Below are 22,643 nucleotides of genomic sequence, written 5' to 3'. Positions count from 1 at the left end.
ACATTTTTTAAATGTTACGAAATTCTAACGAAAGTTTTTGAGGCATGTGTGGGAAATGTATGCATCGGTTTTGATTGTGAAGAGACACTTCAATATCCAGCAAACAGATTGTAAATAAATTCAGGTTTAGAAACTTATTGTGGTTGTACTTATTTCAGAATATAAATAAAGAAATAACAACACTAGAATATCTCAGTTGGCTTACCAACAGAACAGAATTGAAGTGCTGTGAATTCATGCTTTCAACAAACTAACTCTGTAGCCAGTTCTTAGTAATCAAGGATATTGTGTTTGAAAAGAATTCTATTCAATACCTGAATCGAGAATGAAACACTGAACTTATCACAAGTGGTTTAAAGGACATTGAAGCAAATCCAATGTATTATAGAATTCTGTCTTAAAACCAATTTTATTGCACTTGAAAATAATACCTTATTTTCTACAACTTTGTACAGTCAATCCTGTGCCGCCTTTCAAAGCAAAACCTCGGACTCGACTGATTGGGAAAGGAATGCTAACACTTCTGTGTCGCTAGCGAACATAGACACCACATTCATATGTGGCTCACACTATGTAGTCAAATAAATGAAGAAGTTGGAAACAAATATGAATATTAAGGATATACAATGTAGAATAGAATCAGAATACAGTTGATATAAAAATCAATGTTCACATAAAGCATGATATTATATAATCGCAGAGTATAAGCTTGTCACTACCTGTTTTTCATAGAACCATTTTTCATGACTAGATATTTCAGTATGTATGGATGCAGTTCTATCTGACTTTGGTTTGGCAGTGACTTCTTGGAACATAGACTTGGCATATGAGGTTAGGTCAAATGTGTGTATCTCAGCTGATTATGATTAAGTTCAAGTCTTTTTAACAGCTTTTTTTAAGCATTTTAATTTGCACGCTTAAGCAAATAAATCACAAGTCAAATCAAACACTTTGGTATGGTCAGTATTGGTCCTCCGAAAAGCATTAATGGTCTACAACTGTTTAAAAAATCGAATTTTATACGGAAAATGTGACTTGCACTTAACTAAGTAAGTCCTGCGGCCCTATTTACACATTTACATCAATGTAAGTTGCACACAAATATATACAGTTCTCATAGCATTCCTTTACCCAATCAGGATATCACTACAGACCCCTCTCGCTTGAACGAACACCTAATCAAGCCAAAGAGATTTGTCAACATGGAGGATTTAGAGCCAAAATGTGATGTAATAACATTGTCTAACCAACCCTCCACATCATGTAGGAACTGAGGTGTTCAAGGAAAATTCGTGCAAAATGTACACCAAAAAATTTGCTTATTATGCTAAAATTATTAGAGATATCAAACAGGTACTTGTATTACAAACACATTTTGACTCCTTTTTGTACATGTGATTCAAAAACAAATGTTATTTATTAATATTTCAGATGCTTATGCTTGGCAGAGTCGTTAGTATCACATGCACAAAAATCCAACAAAGGTGGACCCATTTATGTCTGAACCCCAGAGAATCTCACGGTGACATAACATTTGCTAATCCCTTGGGGAGACAACTCTAGGTTGTGTTCAAGGGAGACAACACTAGTCATAGGGGTAGACTGGAACACCCATTTGCTCCGAGGCTGATAGGAAGAGCACCAACACTATAAATAGACAGGCAATTGCCCCTAGCAGCTCGCCCAATTGTCATACGGCCGACTGTTTGGGGTTGGTTCCTATGGCGACAAGGGCAGCAACTGTGATTGCCACACGGGAAATACCCTTCTCTTCAAGAATATCGTGAGCTGAACATATCTGCTCCTGAAAGGATTAAAAAGAAATGAAATAAATAATAGTTTCATAAAAGTACAAAGCATTACAAAATGTTATGAATAACAACATACATGCAAAGTACAAAAAATATGAACAATTTCTGAGTCAGAAAATATATGTTCAGATGTTCATCGTGTCTTTCAAGTTATACTTAATTTGTTGTAGGAAACAAGAGTCGGAATGATTCTTAAAATAAGAAGGAAGATAGTGGAATGTGCATCATATAAACATTCATCCCAACAAAAACAATAACACTCTCAACAGTTTCCGTAGGATCTGAGCCATCACAATATCAATGCCCTCAAAGTAACATGTAATACAAGCACAGGTTACGTCCACTGACTTAAGAAATTCAACATATGTTGAAAGTTGTTTCATCAAATCAACAAATCATGATGTTGACTAAATAAGTACATCTATCTGTGTATGCAAACTGTATATAGCAGGATGTAGCAATGGGAATACATTGTTGTGCCTTTGCACATAAGCAGAAATGACACATTTGTGGAATGAAATACACTCGTGTGTTCCCTGTATTATGTCTACATTTTCTCAAATTATAAAATATACAACCAACGTCTAATTTTACAATTATCGGTTGATCATTTTTCTACATCAGAACATGCATGACTCCTTATCACAAACATCAAAACTGTAACCCTAAGTAAATTTGAAAAAAAATCAAGACACTTGTACTGTACAGGTCATCGACATATCTCAGAACACGTGAACAAACCATTGACATGTGTCATGATGCCTACACTGTACAAGCTACCCACATGTCATGGCACTTGCAGTGTACAAGCAATCCTCATGTGTCATGACACCTGTATTGTACAAGCCATCCAAATGTGCAGGTCAGACATATGTGTCATGACACTTGTATTGTACAAGATATCCACATGTGTCATGACACCTCTACTGTACAACCCATAAACATGTCAAGACTCCTATACTGTACAAGCTATCCACATGTCATGACACCTGCATTGTAAAGCTATTCACAAGTCCATGCCACCTTACAAACTATAGACATGTGTCATGACACCTGTACAGGCCATCCACATGTGTCGTGGCACTTGTACCATACAAGGCATCCACATAAGTCACGACATCTGTACTGTGCACCCTAGTCATAATGCCCTCTAGTGTCAACTCATGACTTTTGTATACACCAGCACTGATCACTGATACATCACTCCCTGGTAACTAGCCACTTTCAACATTCAGACAAGCTATTGCTTTTATTAAGGCTGACGTTTGACGACACTCAAAATCAGGGCTCAATTTAAGAGATGCCTACCTACTTGCACTAGGTGCAACTAGAGTTGAAAACCAAAACTGACCAAATTCCAGTTGCAGTGCTTGCATTATGATATGTAATGAAAGAAATATGCTACTGAACTATTTAGATGTTGTATTCAGTTTACCCATTCAAAAATTGACTTAGACAAACTTAGACAAATAATTAGGTTGCATTTTGCAATATTGGGTTGCACCAGTGCAAGTACAAAGCACTGAATTGAACCATGAAATATATCAAATCATATGTTATAATGTTTTGATGATTGTTCTTGTTTGAAAGCTAGGAAACAGTTGAACACAGCCGGTATAAAATAAAAGGACCAGACGGAATAAATAAAATGTACAAAGTAGTTCAAATTGAGCACAAAATGGAATATGAAAATAGGGTATAACCATATTTTTTTGGCAATACACCAAAGGTATGAAATATATTATGAAAACAAGAGGAATAATAACAAACCCCTTCATGCCTTGACACAAATATATATGAAATGTTAGAAGTTATCATCATGTATTATCAGTAAACTACCTTAGATATGTTGAGCTTCATCCATGTCTTTAAACATAATATTATGACAAGATAATGACATTGACAATATTAGAGTATACAGTGTACATACTGGCTAAGCTAGGGACGCAGGTTATAGTTACGAAACATCAAAATATTTTGATTACAACAACAATCATTTACAGCAGTCAACAAGTCATAAACAGTAACGCCACTTGGCTACATTGCATATGTCGGACAACTGATTAACAGTAACAAGAATCCAGTTCATCATTGCACTTGTGATGCCATCAACACACACAACTACAACAAACATACCTTCAATTCATCGCAAAATATCAACACGCTGGTCTTTTTTGCATAATACAAACTAGCAAGGTTTGTAATAAGCAGTCAACTGAAAGCAGACATGCTAAATATTTCTTTTAAGAGTGACAATCCAAATACTGAAAAAAGTACTGATATTTTCTGAGTGGGACCTGGGTTAGCGTGTTACTGAGTTCTGAAACTGTAGACAATTGGCCTTCCAGAATTATGTCCAATAATTCCACTGTGATTGGTATTATGATGCATTCTGAACATGAGGAATCCGACACATTGCCATAGCAACAAGGTACACAGAGATCCTACCGTGAAACCACAGACTCTCAAACTTCTTAAAACTCAATACACTGCTTATAGACTGAACCATATTTTCTCTTTCAGGTGTTGTGCCTCAAATTCATAGTAGTCTTAAACTGATGTGACATCCTGCACTCTCATTTGAAAAGAAAGGTCAGTCTTATGATCCACAAAGTTTACTATAATAACGTCATAGCCCTACTAACACTTGTATCCAGGCAACTATACAATGCCTAATCTCAGGAAAACAGTCCCCTACCTTACGCTGTGATCATATCATATTAGTGTAGCTTTTGGTAAGGCTGTGACACTGCCAGTATTAAAAACAATACATGTCAGGGACCTAAGAATTGGTAGCCTCTGTGAATTTTACATACATATGGGTATCTAACTTAGGAAAAATGGTAGCTTACAGAATTTTATCCATTCTCTGACCCATCTTCTTTCATGGACAGATGCTGAGGTTTCACTGTAGAATATTTTATAGCTTAGGCAAGATCAATTTTATTCCTTGTTTTACAGTTCTGCCTGCAGTATTTTTTCAAGAATACAAAAAAGAAAAATGAAAACTTACCAGAAAATACTTTTAGGTTGTTTTTTTCACCCATATACACATCATAAATTGCCAAAAGCAAAATACTTTGAGTATTTTGAAGGAATACTACATTGATTGGAAATTTTATTTTTATTTTTTCCCCCGCCTGCATTTAGGTTTTCAGAGGACAAAAATCCATGAAACAACAAATAAACTTGGTCTGGCCTTAGCTGCACTTGTCAATGAAGTTTTTGTGTACAGATATCTCATCCTGGGGTAGATTGAGACAAATGAAAGCCAGAATGGTATTCAAACAACAGTCTCTAAACCATCAATAACATACTACTAGTGCTAAGGCATTGTGACAATGTATCACAGCTTGCTAATGTTTGATTGGCTCAAATCATACAACAGCTAACTGATTCAACCAATCAAATTTGGCAACATATATAGATAACAACATCCTTACTTCACTGCCACAAAATACTTTTGGCTTCATTCACATCTTACACATGGCAGAGCTCTGGACAGGGGTTTGGGGAGGAGAATATTCTAAATAGTTATCTACATGCACTGGTATTAGAACTACTAATCTAGAATTGATCAGGCTGAGTGAGTATATTTCCAAGCATATTATAATGAGTATTGCATGTTTTCCTCCCCAACAAGTACTGTTGGATCAACAGTGATAATTTATCATAAATAGCAACATGCATCTTTGAGAAGGCAATGAAAATTGACAGCGAACAGCCAAGCACCAACATCAACATACAAAATCAACACAAGTGTTCATAATAGCCTCAGATTAGGTGTGATTGGATGACTTTAGTTTTGCACAGCTTGTAGCAGTATTCCAGCAATATCACAGCAGGGAACACCAGAAATGGGCTTCACACATCGTGCTCATGTAGGGAATAGAGTCCGAGTCTTTGACCTGGTAAGTGATTGCCTCAACCAGTGGGATACCCCTGAGCAGCTGTTTTTATGGCAAGGGACACCAGAAGTGGGACTCATACGTTGTACCCATGTGGGCAATCAAACCTGGGTCAGATATAATTAGTGTATGAAATAGCGTCTGCCCGGCGGCTTCCAAGTTTCATGGCAGGCTTACACCTTAATTTTAAAGCCGGCCCTGTGTGCCATTACATTTTTCAAGAGTATATATTTGACCATGTCATTGACTATCGAAAATATTTTGAAAAAAGTTTACAATTGTCGTAGCTAGATGCTGTCGGTATACCATGTAGTCCATGATGAACTAAACTTTAACTTCCACTTATCAGCCTACTGATTTATCTATTTCCTCTTTTCAATACAGGGCCGGTTGCATGTTAACAGGGCCGGTAACATTTTTTAACTATCAGCCCTGTGGGCTTCCTGGATTTTTTAAAGGAGTTTCATACACTGATATAATCGTGTGCAGTGTGCAATGGTCACTGGAGAGGTCAATGTCATGCATTTCATGCAACATATCTGTGCTTCAGAAGATGTCAGGACATAAAGTCATTAACAAATCAGACCATGGTATCCTGTATTGACTGTATGCTGTATTGGCCAGGCGGTTCACACCAGATTGTTCTGGTTAGATCGAAATCAGACAGAAACATAGCCAGTGCTGCATAAGCCTAATCTTTCAGTATCAACACTTATTATTGACTGGATAAGCACCAGATCATGACTGCAGGTGGTTGTCGTTAATGCAGCCTTGAGCCTATTCCAGAGCTGTATTATTGAAAAAATGCTTTTCTCATTGTAGATACATTGATGGGTTAAATGCCCTTTGAAAAAATACACTGTGACTATGAGTTGCCTCCCTTGTTACTTTTGGTCAGGACTGGAGTAAATAGACTACATCACATGCATGAGAGTGATAGGTTAATCTCCAAATCTGAGTTGCCTCCCTTGTTACTTTTTGACAGGAGTCAATCGACTACATCACATGCATGAGAGAGATAGGTAAATGGCCAAATCTGAGTTACCTCCCTTGTGACTTTTCGATAGGACTGGAGTCAAAAGACTACATCACATGCATGAGATTGACAGGTAAATCTCCAAATCTGAGTTGCTTCTCATTACTTTTCGATTGGGCTAGGGTCAATAGACTTCATCACATGCATGAGAGTGATAGGTAAATCTCCAAATCTGAGTTGCTTCTCATTACTTTTTGATTGGGCTAGGGTCAATAGACTTCATCACATGCATGAGAGTGATAGGTAAATCTCCAAATCTGAGTTGCTTCCCCTGTTACTTTTTGATTGGACTGGAGTCAACAGACTACATCACATGCATGAGATTGACAGGTAAATCTCCAAATTCGATTTGTGTCCTTTGATACTTGCTCTATTAGCCCTCTGTCAATACGGACTCTATGACATGTATGAAAGATGCCTGCAGCCCTTTTCTTCTGTAGCAACTACACAGGCGGTTGAAGGAGGAAAAAGCATGTGAGACAGAGGATGGCTATACAGAGGTATGTCACGTAATAATCAACAGATGTTAGTCGTGGAAAGGTGACTAAATGTTGCACAGTATTAGCGACGCGTGCAAGTCGAATTTCCTCCACTATATCTTCACATGCACACAGGTCAGCCTGAAAAATAGGACGCAAACATTTGGTCCTAGTCCTAAAATTATAAATAGAATTTAACATTTCAATAACATGATAATTTAAAATCACATCAAATCAGGACAGCAAGTCAACACTCCACAAACAAGACCCAAATACTGTCTGTTTACAAAATATGCTAGTTTATCTAAACATTTCTTCTCTTTAAAATCGTGAGAATTTTAGACCTCTCTTGCAAGTAACTTCTAGTTTTGAGATTTTCACTGAAGCTAAGACTGTGCAACAGATCAGTCAGCCATTTTGACAACAGCATGCTGGGATTGCAACATAGGATGATGGACAAGTGCAGGCATTGGTAAACTGAAATAAACAATACAATGAGCTATAACAAAAACATCCATCCATGCAGGTCACAGTTGTTATCAATAAAATGAGCTTGGCTTCGTTATTCCACAGAATGACCCAGATTTACACAAGCAGCAAAATATCAAAGCATGTTAGAGTATACAAAATTTATTCATTGGCAATAAAAGGATAAAAGCATAATATATTGTGTTAGTATAAATGTCATAACCTTGACTGTTAAACATGAAACTTATTTGCAAAACAGACAAAAAATATAAATATTTCTCAAATCTGGACAGTACAAGGAATCTGTAACCCTGGCGTGAATATCACTGTCACATTCTTAAGTCAAACACACATTACATTAAGTCAAAACAAAAGGCTAGTTGACAACCAGCAAATGGAACAAAAGGGGTCATTCATCAATTAAAAAAAAACCCAAAAATGAAAAAAAATGAGAATATTCAAACCAAAATAATTTAAGACAAGTGCCACATTAGCTTTGTATTAATACAAGCTTAAGCCCAGAAACACAATAGATACAAAAGAGAGAAATTATGAACATGCATATAGATGGGTCAAGCAGACTTGAGTGAGTGAGTGAGTTGGGTTCAACACAACTATAAAGTAATCCAGTTGTATCAATTTGTGTCAGGTATAGATGGGAGGAAATGGAGATGATGCACATCTCAGAACCATATCTGAACCACTTTTGTAAAACATACACTGAGCTTAAAGAGGGTATTGTGTTAGAGGGAGAGAATGTTGTTACAATAAGAGTCAGCAATATTTCAGCAATGTCACCAACCAGTTTGTTTGTTGTTGAACACCACACTCAGCAATATTCCAGCTATGTGTTGGTTTGCAAATAACTGGTCTGCACCAGACAATCCAGTGATCAGCATTATGAGCATCCATCTCCCTAACTGGGAGATGATGACGTGCGTCGACCAGTCAGCGAGCCTCACCACCCCATCCCGTCAGTTGCCTCTTGCAACAATCACAGGTTACAGAAGACCAGTTCTAACCTGGATGTTCACGAGCGTATCATTAACCAGACAGCTGTGAATGCTGACATTATAAGCAATCAGTTGGTGTCAAAACATTCTTAATCGACCACCAAACTTGGCTATAAGGATTATTTTCATGAATATATCACGTCAGTATCTATTTGGAAACTACTAGCTAAACTTACTAGATCCATTAGAATTTGATTAGGTTCATATATCAGATAAAATCACTTGGTCACGCGTCATGAAGGGGAAAACGATCATCACAGAGCTAAGACAGTGCACAGTCATCTGGGACTTCAATACAGTACAATGTACAGTCATCTGGGACATCACTACAGTACAATGTACAGTCATCTGGGACTTCAATATAGTACAATGTACAGTCATCTGGGACTTCAATATAGTACAATGTACAGTCATCTGGGACTTCAATATAGTACAATGTACAGTCATCTGGGACATCACTACAGTACAATGTACAGTCATCTGGGACATCACTACAGTACAATGTACAGTCATCTGGGACTTCAATACAGTACAATGTACAGTCATCTGGGACTTAAATATAGTACAATGTACAGTCATCTGGGACATCACTACAGTACAATGTACAGTCATCTGGGACTTCAATACAGTACAATGTACAGTCATTTGGGACTTCAATACAGTACAATGTACAGTCATTTGGGACTTCAATACAGTACAATGTACAGTCATCTGGGACTTATTTACAGACCGCCGCCATATAGCTGGAATACTGCTGAGCGTGGCGTAAAACTTAACTCACTCACTGACCCTCATCTTAGTACTGAGAAGAGGAAAACAGGTTACAGTCACCTTAGATCTTATAATCGCTACAGGTTGTCCAGCTTGACCTGATCTGGTGAACACAAATGCACTGTGTGACCGTGTCACAACTGGTCAGGTCTATTATTGTGAAGGGGTGCACCTTTACCAGTTGAATGTCAACATGTTAGAACAGCCAAGACAAGTTTGCCATTTGACATGAGAAATCATGAGCAATTTGTTAGCTGTCTTTGAAATAGAAGCTACAAATGGTTTAATGTTTTCGATGCATGTTCGCCCGATCGAAAATTCTTAACATTCTCTGCTCCCCTATTTAATGTGACCTGTCATTTGTGCCATTTGTCATGCATATGTAGAGTAGCTCGGGTAAAATTGAACAATCTGTAATGTGCTTCAACACAGAACTGACAGTCTGTTCAGTGTCATTTCCAATCAGTCCATTTGTTATTTCCATGGAGAAACACCACGGCTTGCTTTCAAGGCAATGTAGTCACAAATAACCTGCTGTGCACTTCTGGATGAGGTAACAAAAGAATTGAAACAAATATTCCTCTACACAAAGTAGTAATGGAATTCCTAAACAAATAACAAAAGTCACAATAAGACAAAGCTTGCCAGATATGTTTTGCCAGAACAGGCAGAATGTTAGTGGAATGAGGAAGACAAATATCAAAAGAGGAAATAAGAAATATCACATGCAGAACAGCAGAAGTGTTGCACACATTTTCTCAACAAACTAACATACAGCAATGGTTAAGACGTCACATTTTCAAAACGATTATCCTGATACATTGCAAATTACGAAGAACATTCTTGAGCGGATTTAATATTTCTTGGTCTGAAGAAACTACTGAATGATGCATTGAAACCTGTGAAAACTGACATTCTGTTAATCTGAGTTTCCAAAGGAAATACGGAACTGGTCAGTACCGTTTGTTTGTTTGTGAGTCAGTGAGCAAGCGTATTAACAGTATTCCATTGTACTATGTCGGCGCTCCAAGATATTTGAGATTCTTCTCTTACTGCCAAATACTGCCATCATGGTGAGGGTGGGAGAGAGTCCCACACGTACTGGGTGGGAGAGAGTCCCACACGTACTGGGTGGGAGAGAGTCCCACACGTACTGGGTGGGAGAGAGTCCCACACGTACTGGGTGGGAGAGAGTCCCACACGTACTGGGTGGGAGAGAGTCCCACACGTACTGGGTGGGAGAGAGTCCCACATGTACTGGATGGGAGAGAGTCCCACATGTACTGGGTGGGAGAGAGTCCCACATGTACAAGTTGGAATACTACAACATCAATTGTCTCTTCCCTTCAACTTTAACATGGCTGCAATATCAGTTTTCTCAGGTTTCAGAGTTATTGGCATGAGATTATTCAAGAAGATTCAATAAACAGTAGCATGTGTGTTGCACCTTTGCTGCCAGGACAAAAGAAAAGATGAAACCAATGCACAGTCTTAGCCTGGTTCTATATGACAAGGTAGGTCCAAACCTACACGATCAGTAAATTACTGTAATGGTCATACAATTAATTAAGCTATGCTTCTTGATGACTCTTATTTGTGTCCTTCGGTGAAGTACCTGTGAAGCCCATACTGCCATTTTAGTAGTGAATTTCTAATGAAACATGTCTACAGAAGTGCTGTTAACTTCACTACAATCACACAATGCATGACTACCTCTCAATGCTACAACCAGAAAACACATCTCGGTGACCATGAACTCTATGGATGTCACTTCCAAAGTAAGGTATCAATTGTTCATATCTTGTTCATGAAGGACTACAAACTTTCCTTCAGAAGGAAATCATGCACCATTTCCCTCATACCACCATTGCCATCTCTGTGTACAGTCGATACAGAATATATACCACCAAAGGGACCAGTCATTATTCACCACTGAATGGGGAGGATTTTATATTAACTGTGACAAAAAGGCCACAGTCATTGAATAATTCACTTGATATGCATGACAAAGCCAAAATATTGAAACACTTTGCTTCAGATAACATATGGTACAGTAAGTAGGTAATAAAATGATACTTAATTACAAATACTGGAATTCCAATCACAGTTTATAATAAGTTTCACTTCTCCTTTATTGTTACAATGTCTCACAAAGAGAATGTTTTACCTGGCACAGGTAGAGTGTCAGTGTGTCCATAGATATTAAGCACTGGTGGCAACATGGGATGAGGCAGATAGTGGACTACAGATAAGCATTGCCAGATAACATATTCAAAGTGTTCATCAGACTCTTGCTGGTCTCCAGTCAGCTGACTCTCAATGTTCCCTTACCTGTCTGACAATAAAACTTCCCAGCATCCTCTGTGCCCTGTACTCTAGGGGCGGTCATTGGGTAAATACACCAGATCATAGTGCCATGAAGGTCAGAATTTTTAACTAGGTAACAGTGCAGTGGTAATATCAGAAGAAGTATTCATCAAGCTACAGAATAATTATTGTGGTTCCACTCACGATTTTGAAGTTATGTTTTGTGTGATGTGAAGAAACATTTAAAACCACCAGTCTGACAACAGGAACATCATGTCATGTAATCATAAAATTGTAAAAGAAATGTTTAATACTGTATCCTCGCAATAAAGTTGGTCTGGTTGATGGAACCACAATAAGTTGTCTTTTAGCCTAATGTCATACCACCTGGCTCCAAGACACTAAAGAGCATAATATCATATATACAGCCAATAACCCATTCCTCCAACACCTGTATCACATGACTGAGCAATTGAGAACTTACTTGGTCCACTCCTATCTTCCGACAGGCATCAAGAAAGTTTTCTACATTTCGTCGGCATTTTGCCATTGTCAGCTTGGGCTGAAAACAGAGAAGACACAATTCAGTGACATCATTTATATGACTGTCATTAAGTACATGACTCATTCCCTTGTTTCCAATGAAAGAATGAACCTTCATGAATATTGCTTTGCCTGCCTGAAAGTAAATGAAGACAGTGGTTGATGATATGATTTTTTGAGTCTTAACATCATAAATCCAACTCCCACACTCACTGAAAGTTGTTCAATGGTACTCACCACAGCGGGAGATGGGACATGGATGCTGCCCACTGAACGTGGTCGAATCTGATTGGCTAAGTGGCACAGCACAACCCCATCCTTCAAGGCATCAGGTAGGTTTTCAGGCAGAGTCACCTTCAGACGAGACTCGATCGTCTGTAAAGGAAGATGAACATGACTACATGACAAACACAGTTTGACATTCACACTCAGCAATGTTCCTGCCATATGGCAGCGGTCTGTCAATAATCGAGTCTGGGCCAGATAATCCAGTGATCAACAACATGAGCATCGATCTGCACAATTGGGAACCAATGACATGTGTCAACCAAGTCAGTTAGTCTGACCACCTGATCCTGTTAGTCGCCTTTTACGACAAGCATAGTCACCTTTCATGGCAAGCCTGGGTTGTTGAAGGCCTATTCTACCCCGGACCTTCACGGGTCGAGACTGAGAGTACCGACACTTTCGGGGTCACCATACGCGATATATTCCAGTACAGTGAATATTAAACAATATATATTTGATAATATATTGTTTTTACAAGTCGATATTCTTTATTCTTTCAGGTAAATCACAATCCAAAATCATTGTTTTCATATTTCAGAGTTCACAGATGGAATATAATATGGCTAGATACTTATTGACTAAATAAAGGCTGCTGTGAATTTATGCTGTTTATACAACAGGGGAATGCAACAGATTTGCAAACTGGTTGTTGAACAGTATTATTATTCACATTCTGATACACTTCTAAACCATGTAATGTACTGCAATGCAAAGCATGTAAATTAATGTGTATTAAGTGGGTTTGAAATAGGGTTCGAAATGACACCCGGGACAAGTCAGTTTTCATTCTGGGTAATCAGACAACAGTATCTTAATTGTCCATGGGTTACAGCTAAATTCTGCTTATGGTTTCAAACTGCAAATAAACTTGGATTTCATTTCATATCTGCTCAAAATGTAGCTATTAAATTTTACGATGATAATAAGGAAGAGTTATCTTTCTTTGTTGTTTATGTCTCAATAAATAGTCCATTAAACATTAACATCAAATACCATGTTGATTTTTTCTTTCATAATTATGATATCATGAGGTAGGACTACACTGTTATCTCACTGAACAGTTAGAGGCATAATGTGGTCTCCAAGCAGTGATGCAGTTTTGGTCAGAGCAGAGCTGACGTAATTCTACCTAAAACTAACTGTTATGTTCCTCTTCAACTAAATGGACACATACGCAAAACAGCACAAATTGGATAATCTTTTAAGTTAAAAATTAAAAACCACAGTCTAAATGGTAATTCTTCAACTGATGGAAGGTGAAGAGAGAAGGTTTAGTAAACCATATATGATGTTGAGTAAAAAAGCAAGGAACTTCTGTTAGGGGAGATATTTACAATAAATGAGAAACATCTCTGTGTAAAACTGTGGAAACATCACAAGATGGTTACAAAATGCTTGATTTCACGTCAGAGAGTGAGTGAATAAATTACACTTAATTCAGAGGCGCCAGAGACGAGGGTTATTTGTATGACAATTACAGAATGCCTGATTTCATATCAGAGAGTGAGTGAGGTGTTTTACAGTGGGCAATATTACAGTTAAATGTTACAAAATGCCTGATTTCATGTCAGAGAGCGAGTGAGGTGTTTTACAGTGGGCAATGCCTTGAATTTATTTACATGTATTGTTGTGCTTGCTATTGGTCATTTTATAAGCTTTATAACATTAAATGTTTATTATTTGTTTAATTCAGAGTCGTGTTTTTTTTGTAATGGTAAAGGGAAGAAACTCTTGCTTAGACGTGGGATTTGATTCAGTAGTCCGGATGATTCGCATTCCGGACGAATTTGCTGAAAAACACAACCGTCCGGATTAACGAGGCTTCACTGTACTACAGTTAATTCAGGGGCACCAGAGACGAGGTTCAATTGTATGACAATCCCCACAGTTCATGGCGTAAGCCAGCTACCTACTCCTACTCCTGGGACACCTTTGTGAGTTACAACTCTCCACAGCAGATTTTCCACACTGTAAATATTTGGCATGCAATGACCCAGTTTCAAACTACAGAGGCACTGAACAGACACCTTGCAATTATTTACGTATTTTGTTTGAAGACAAACACCAATAAATAATTTAACATTAAGTTTGGGGCATTGGAAGCTTGATGAAGCACTTACTCAACATGACGCTATTGGACAAAAGAGGAATATCCTAAATACCCGACTGGGCCAGACAAACCAGTGATTAAAACAGCATGATCTATGGTCCACATTGCGGAGACGTGATGAAACAGTCTGGGGATGCATGAAGAAACACAGTCAGCAATGTAAGAGTCAGACTGGCTTCAGCAATGAAGACTGGATACACTGATTATGAGGTTAGTTCTAAGAGGATACTACTGTTAGTGTCAGACTTCATACTTAAACAGTCTCTCTCAGTACAGCAACCACAATACTGGATTAGTTGACAGGAAAATATTACAGTACGATTCTAAAACAGACCAGTGGACATATTCAAGACTACAGATTAGTTTCAAGAATAAATAGATATTATCAAAATTTGGGAATGAAAAGGACACCAACATAACTAAGAAATAGTTCTTCTCAGTTTTGAGTAAACAGTACTTAGTCGTTAACTAACTTTGCGGACTAACCACCACAAACATAACACAATGTTCTAGACTAGCATCAAGTATGGGAGTAATTGAGTATGGTTTAAGTCAGTTTTAGCAATATTCAAGCAATATCACAGCAATGGACACCAGCAATGGACTTCACACATTACGCCCATGTGGGGCAGACTCTTTTACCATTAGGCTATTCCAATGCCCCGACTAGTATGAAGAAAAGAGTACCTGGTACCTACATTTAGGTGAAGATGATGTACACGACCAGTTTCAGGGAAATGCTACAACATATACACCTAATAGTACTAAGAGGTTTTTCATGTTTTTGATAGTGGTTGAAAGAGAAGAAAGAGTCTGGGATTGGTGAGAATATACGGTTAATCGATAATCTTTCATATGGATCACATGATTAGTGTGTAAGAGTGTAAGCTAACTGGTCAAAACATGGATACAACAGCAATCTGAAAAGTTTGTATTTCAAGATCCACCATCTGTATACTGTCTTCACACAATTCATCTGGTTTCATCCTTGATCTTATCCATTTGTATTTAATCTCCAGTCCATTGTATTGACTGTGGGTGGACTCTCTCTCCACTTAGTAATGAGGGGAATGACACAACCCAAAGATCAATGTCCACTGAAAATACAAAATAGCAGTAGAACCACTTTCATCCAAATTAGTTTTGTAAGCTGTGTTAGCTGAACTATGAATTCAGCTGAAGGACTTTACTGTCATAGCACATTGAGACATTTTAGGTTCTACCAGAATATTGTGAGATTGCATTACATACTGAAAGCTTATTAAATGCAGCCATGATTTGAAAGACCTGCCCCAAACTATGACTAGAAATGTTCATTCACAGCTTATGAGCAAGATTATTACTAAGAGAGATCAGACTTGTGCTATTACTTCCAAACTAAAGCTAGTTGATGAGTGGGTCCCTATTATGGACTACAGACTTCAATAGACAGGAGCTCAATACAGATAATTGCCAAGGATGTAACCAGCACAGAAGACATGAGTGAGTGAGTGAGTTTCAGTTTTATTTCATTTTTAGCATTTCAGCAATATCATGACAAGGAACACCAGAAATGGGCTTCACATACTGTACCCATGCATTGAACCCAAGTCTTTGGGATGACAAACGAATGCTTTAACCAGTACGTTAGCACTCTGCCCCTCACGGGGGGTAGCTTTTACCCCCTAACATTAGGCCCTACATGCAGAGTGAGTGAGTGAGTGAGTGAGTGAGTACAGTTTTATGCCGCTTTTAGCAATATTCCAGCATATTATGGCAAGGGACACCAGAAATGGGCTTGGTATATTCCCTACATGCAGAAGACTGTTATCCCAGATGAACAGCATCATTCTCTGCATGGTGTTTTCTTCATGCATAAAGTTCCATATATTTGTGGGTTATAGAGTGATGCGGAATGGTGACGCATCATTCAGACAACAGACTAGTATTTTCTGGGAAATCGTTCAATGTGGTGCCATGCCTTATATTTTGTGGGTATAACACCGTGCTTAAACAAACTTACATCTCTCAGAACCACAAATTCTTCTTTCTGTTGGTGATACAGAAAATACAAAGCCAATAAAAAGGTGAAACAAACAAAAAACACAAACCATAAAATTTAGAATATAAATTAAATGTTTCCAGTACAGTCCTAGTTCTGTGAGTGAGTGAGTGAGTTCAGTTTTACACCGCTTTCAGCAATATTCCAGCAATATCACCGCGGGGGACAACTGAAAATGGGCTTTACACACTGTACCCATGTGGGGACTCGAACCTGGGTATTCGGCGTGATGGGCGAACACTTTAACCACTAGGCTACACCACTGCCCCCTAGTTCTGATCTACTGGACCGTCTTTACTAAAAAGGTGCCAAGACAATCATAAGCTACTAAGTCTTCATACAAACGTGTACTTTTCTATTCCCTGCAGTTCACAGCAATTATCACATTCAAGAAGAACACATGGAGAACTGCCACAATGGACAAGGCAGGAAATCTACGTTCTATGTTAGCACAGTTTACTAATCAATCTTACAATCTAATTTAGTTGACAGATTCAAGACTAATCCAACTGAAAGGGCATATTCAAGGTTAATTGAATTCAGTGGCCACAGGCAACAACTAAAATATTACTACCAAGTTCAAAGTTCTACAAGAAAGGAAGTAAGCACCGTATTGCAAGGGCAAATGCGACATGGTGGAAAAGTTCAAAGTCATCAGTACCAGAACCTTGGAGGAAGGGAATTAAAGGGAGTGATGTCTAAAAGTACTACATTTCAGGAAATGATTTTCGACCACAACATAATAAAGACGTCACAAGGCTAAATTTGACCCTAACCCTCCAAACACTGTTAACTTTCCTTTCAGCCATGCTGTGCTTGATGCCATTCGTGATAATGAATGATTATCAGTATGTACTAATGGATGGTGGGATAGTCATAATCTTGCACCTTATTTCAAGACTTGAACAGAATGGATGATGACACCTAAAGGCTGATGTTATTGTCAGCCATGTTGTCTGATAATTAACAATCCAGTCCACCCCGTCATCTTACAGCCGGTACTGAACTAAGAATGGTTGTTACCATGGTTACATTGTTGCCATGGACACAAGAGAGTCAGGACATCACTCTGTTGAGAGTCAACGCACAAAGCTGTACTTGGAAATGCTGATGATATGAAAGAACAAGATGTCTGTAGCTTGACTTATTAGTGATACTGTATGCTGGGAGTACAAAGGATCTCGAAGCTTGACCTACTGTTAATACTGTATGCTGGGAGTACAAGGGATCTCAAAGCTTGACCTACTGCTAATACTGTATGCCTGTTGTACAAGGAATCTCGAAGCTTGACCTACTGTTAATACTGTATGCTGGGAGTACAAGGGATCTCGAAGCTTGACCTACTGTTAATACTGTGTGCCTGTTGTATGACGGGACTAGAAGCTTGACCTACTGGTAATAACGTATGCCACCAGCTCGGCTCCTATACCAGCACTGATGGTGCTGTGACAAGCCATAAATGCAGACTAATTAATGAATTTATTGAGATGAGCGATGATAGAAGTTTCCAAGATAAAGAATCGAAAATTATGTTGATCTAATACAAAGATCTAGAGATGTTTTTGACTTGTGAAATTTGAAGACATGAGTTGTTGTGGATGACAACGGCTAAATTTGACTAACCGTCCTGAGTTGTTCGATCTGCTCAATTTCCTCCAATCGTTGATCGTGTTGACGGCGAATTGTGAAGTTGGGGTCGGCATCCTTGTACTCTTCTAGCAACTTCATGGATGCCTGAGACAGTACTGAACCAAAGAGAAACATGAAACATGCAGAGTGGTGATGGTGACTGTTCCTTGTCTGTCACAAGATAACAAAATGGAGACCTGAACAGGGATTGTAAGTGTCTTCTGAGTTTATCACCCTCAATCACAGAACCACTTGACGGAGACCTGAACAGGGATTGTGCAGTTACAGTAAATGCTATGACTGGCATACTCATTCAGTAGCATTTACAGAAAGTTTATTTTCACCCTGCACTCAGCAGTTATTCCAGCAATATAGTGGCAGTCTGTAAATAATCATCGAGTCTGGACCAGACAATTTAGTCATCAACAGCATGAGCATCAATCTGCACAGCTGGGATATTATGCTGATCACGGGAATGTCTGGTCCAGACTCGTTTATTTACAGACTGCAGCCATATGGCTGGAATGTTGCTGAGCGGGGAATGAAACAACCAAACAGAGGCACTCAGGCCTCTGACTCCAGACTATTCTAAAGGCTATTCTTGAATTTCATACATCCAAACCAAGACATACAAATCCTGTTCAATCAACCTTGCAAAAGTTCATAGTAAATGCACCACAGGTATTATTAACTCATGCTAATAAACATGATGGGAAAAGATTGAGTAAATAGTCATGATTCGGTCAGGAAGCATATTTCAAAGCAACACTTGAAAACTTAATATCATGCTAAATAAAGTAAGTTTATGAATTTAATGAATTGTTAAGCATTTATTGTGAAACAAGATTTAAAAATATTACACAAATTACTAAAGTACATGGTGAACATCACCCAAACATGTAATTCAAGATATGTTAATAAATTAAAAGTGATTTATGGTGTTAGAACAGAATACATAAGATACACAATCTGTAATGATGGATGACTGACCATGACAAATATCAACACATTCTAAACATTAAAAATAATTTTGATTCAGCATATAGTAAGACACAATCTCTCTTCCCAGTTTTTATGAAGGAATGTCACCCACACTCCATGACATTTAACCCTTTGTATCTTCCTCAGAACTGAAAATGTAACAATGTAAGACAACACTTTACCATGAATGGTTTCAGAGGCGTTTAGCAAGATTCCAGGATATAATGGCAGAGGACATGGGAAAAGGGCTTCACACATTGTGTTCATGAAGCGAATTGAGCCTAGGGTTTTAGAATTCTCCCTTCTCACTCAGTCACCCCCGTATTCTAGTGTTGTGATGGTGTCCTGTTGATTTGAGAGTTTCACCATTCATAGCAGAACAATGGCAGGAAACATCATCCCCATTTTGGGATTCAATCTGGTTTCACAATGACAAGCTAATGCTTTCACCACTGAGCTAGCTCGAATCTCAAAGTGTAATGACAGAAGACTATTGTTGCAGCCAGAGTCATCGTATCATGGTCACTCATATCTTGCAACATGCCGACGCCACTTGTGCAGAATGAGGGCTGTATACATGGTTATGGATACATATTGGGTGGTTAAATAGGGTTGGCATTCTACGAACAACGCAAGGTCATGAAGACAACTAGAAATCTCTCATGCCAAGACACTGCAAAAAGCAAGACCAGGCTTAATCTACGGAACAGGAGAGTATAGCATATTTCAATCATTTATGATACTAATCATACAAATATTTTGCATTGATAACATATAATGAAACTGAAAAAGTATTATTTAGTCTTACCTGCACATCTGAGAATTACCTTCAGAATATCTGTATTTAAACCTATTCATGCACATTCAGTTTTTTCCTACATACTTCCATACTCTGAATTCAACCAGTACCTTGCTGCGTGGGCTTGACTTGTTATATCAAAGTTAGAATTCCAAATCAAGGCATATCGTCTAATGCTTCGTTAACAATTAAATTGAAGAGTCTTGTGCAGTATCTTTTGATGTCATCATTTAAAATAATACTTCAAAATCTAGTCATCGATAAAACCTAAACTCTGTGAATATAAGACAGACAGAAAGAGAGAGTCTGGTGGCATTCCAATCAAACATTCATCCATGTGAGGTTCACTCAAAGATTGAAGCTAGTTGTCAGTAAAGTAGCAGCAGCAGGACAGAAGCAGTCAGCAGGACAGTAGGATCCACAACCTGGTGGTGCCTTATTGGCTGACATACCTGGTCCTGAATGTGTGTCTCTGGATTTGGGGTGTCTGTCTGTCTGTCCATTCAGACACTTACCAGATCGCGTACCTCGTGTTGTGCCCACATTTGTGCCGCGAGGTGTCATTGAGCGTTTCCGTTCCTCAACGTCACCTCTCTGCAACATCCAAAAACAGTCTTATAATATCAATCTGGCATGGTCAGGAGTTTAATCAAATTCACATGAATCAAATGAACAACAATTAATCATTTTAAAGTCAGATTGATGGAAGACTGTTTCAACTTAATGATGCAACAATTTCAATGATTTGTACTCATATTTTCAATGATGAGATGAATCTGAAACTTTCACATTAAAATTTTACATTCAAGCTTTGGCTATACTTGCAGCATGGGCTACTTGTATTTAAATACTGAACAATCAATACCCACATTTATGCATCATACATCATATCTCGTCCTACATGAGAATGACAAATAATCATGCAAATAATCTTTATCATATTAGATATGTTTTCCATGACAGTTGATAGTAGTAAGACATGCACGTGATAGCAACACATTTAGACTTGACAATAGTAGTTGCTAGGAAACAGACTGAAAGGGGGAGACAACTGTAACAACAGGATTCAAATGAACAAGGAAATAAGGAGATGGTGATACTTCCACTAGAAAATGAAACTGGTACAAACTTGAAGACCAACAGTGAGTAAACATGTGAAGTGGGAGAAGATGTAGAAAGGGAGGAAATAAAACATCACTGGGCAGACGTCAGTTTTATTTACAAACAGCACAAGACCCTCCTTTGTCATCTAGCGGATTCAATCCTTATAAGTCTGAAAAAGATTCTCACAACCATGTCAGGTTCTGACTAGAATAAGGACACATGTCAGTGTCAGATGACCAACCTAAATATTCTTACAAACAACTCCGCAAGCTTATATTTGTACTTATTTTAACAGGTATTGAAAAACAAATGACAAGGGTTGTTTAGAATAACTGGGCTGGTAATCCTCATTTTGCAAAACACATGCTATGGGTTACTAAGGTTAGAAAAATATCAGTACTATCTCAGACGTAACTCGTTCCCTTAGACCCGTTACACATTTTGCAAAACCCATGCTATTCTTGTTCTTGTCTGATCATGATAAAATCGATATTTCCTATAAACAAACATTTTTAGTTATATGACTAGATTCTCCAGCTTGAGTAAACCAATGAAAATCTGATTCACTGTTTGCAATAAGAGATCAGAGGTACATGCGCGACAATCTACTTCCCTAACATAAGACCAAAGCTAAGAAAGATCACTACCTCACAACATCAGCAACACTTTGTTACTGTCATAGCTTCTGAAGGAAGCACTTCTGTGTACACAACCTGACCCCAGGACATATTAAATTGGATTTTATTCAAGGATTGGAGTAAAAACACCATCTATCACAACCATTAAGCCTATGGATTTGGGATACCAGGATTAAAATGATATAGAAGGCCTGTGTAAGATTCTAGCCCATGAAACAGCCCCTGCCCTGTGAGTGCAGTGAGACAGTGTGTACCGAGCGTGCTGCAGAAACCTTGGACACATAGTTATGCACCGCGTCTTTCTGGATGGTCTTCAGCTTGGAGTCCTCCAGCTTCTTCTTCAGGTTGTGGGACTCCTGGCTGTGCTGGTTCTTCATGGCCTGGTGCTTCTGCTTGAACTCCTCTTCCTGGAAAACATCACTACTGCGTGAACACTGTATTTACTAATCGTAAACCAGATCAGTTTATGACCAGATAAGTATAGGCTTGAACAAATTGGCAAATACATGATTTACATAAACTATGGACCGAGGATTGCATCATATTCAAGTTCTGTGAGTTATCTCCTTCTATCAGGTAGCCCAATTATGGCCACTACTCTACAAATTGATCTGACCACAGGTACAATGTAGTGCAGATACGGTTGCGCAGCACAGAAAATATGACCAGTCTCCTTATATGAGAGCAAAGACAGCACAGGTTGGTAACTTTTCCTCG

General features: G+C 38.3%; 1 protein-coding gene across 9 annotated transcripts in view; it reads right to left on the bottom strand.

The window, feature by feature from the left end:
- Positions 1–391: 391 nt before the first annotated feature.
- LOC137281639 (leucine-rich repeat and calponin homology domain-containing protein 1-like) overlaps positions 392–22,643 on the bottom strand; it is a 93,167-nt gene continuing 70,915 nt past the window's right edge. For 3 of the 9 annotated variants that reach the window (XM_067813004.1, XM_067813010.1, XM_067813011.1), the window contains 7 exons: positions 22,181–22,333; positions 20,637–20,778; positions 18,399–18,520; positions 16,737–16,763; positions 12,574–12,711; positions 12,278–12,355; positions 1,589–1,804 (listed from right to left, as the gene is read on the bottom strand). In XM_067813004.1, the coding sequence (XP_067669105.1) occupies positions 1,691–1,804; positions 12,278–12,355; positions 12,574–12,711; positions 16,737–16,763; positions 18,399–18,520; positions 20,637–20,778; positions 22,181–22,333 (774 nt within the window). In that variant the 3' untranslated portion in view covers positions 1,589–1,690. Of the gene's footprint in view, positions 1,805–12,277; positions 12,356–12,573; positions 12,712–16,736; positions 16,764–18,398; positions 18,521–20,636; positions 20,779–22,180; positions 22,334–22,643 lie in introns of all 9 variants that reach the window. The other 6 variants (XM_067813012.1, XM_067813007.1, XM_067813006.1 and 3 more) reach the window with 6 other exon arrangements.

Source organism: Haliotis asinina, chromosome 4, assembly GCF_037392515.1.
Source record: "Haliotis asinina isolate JCU_RB_2024 chromosome 4, JCU_Hal_asi_v2, whole genome shotgun sequence".
Taxonomy (NCBI): Eukaryota; Metazoa; Mollusca; class Gastropoda; order Lepetellida; family Haliotidae; genus Haliotis; species Haliotis asinina.
The sequence above is the reverse complement of the archived record's forward strand: the minus strand, read 5'-3'. Positions and strand labels throughout refer to the sequence as shown.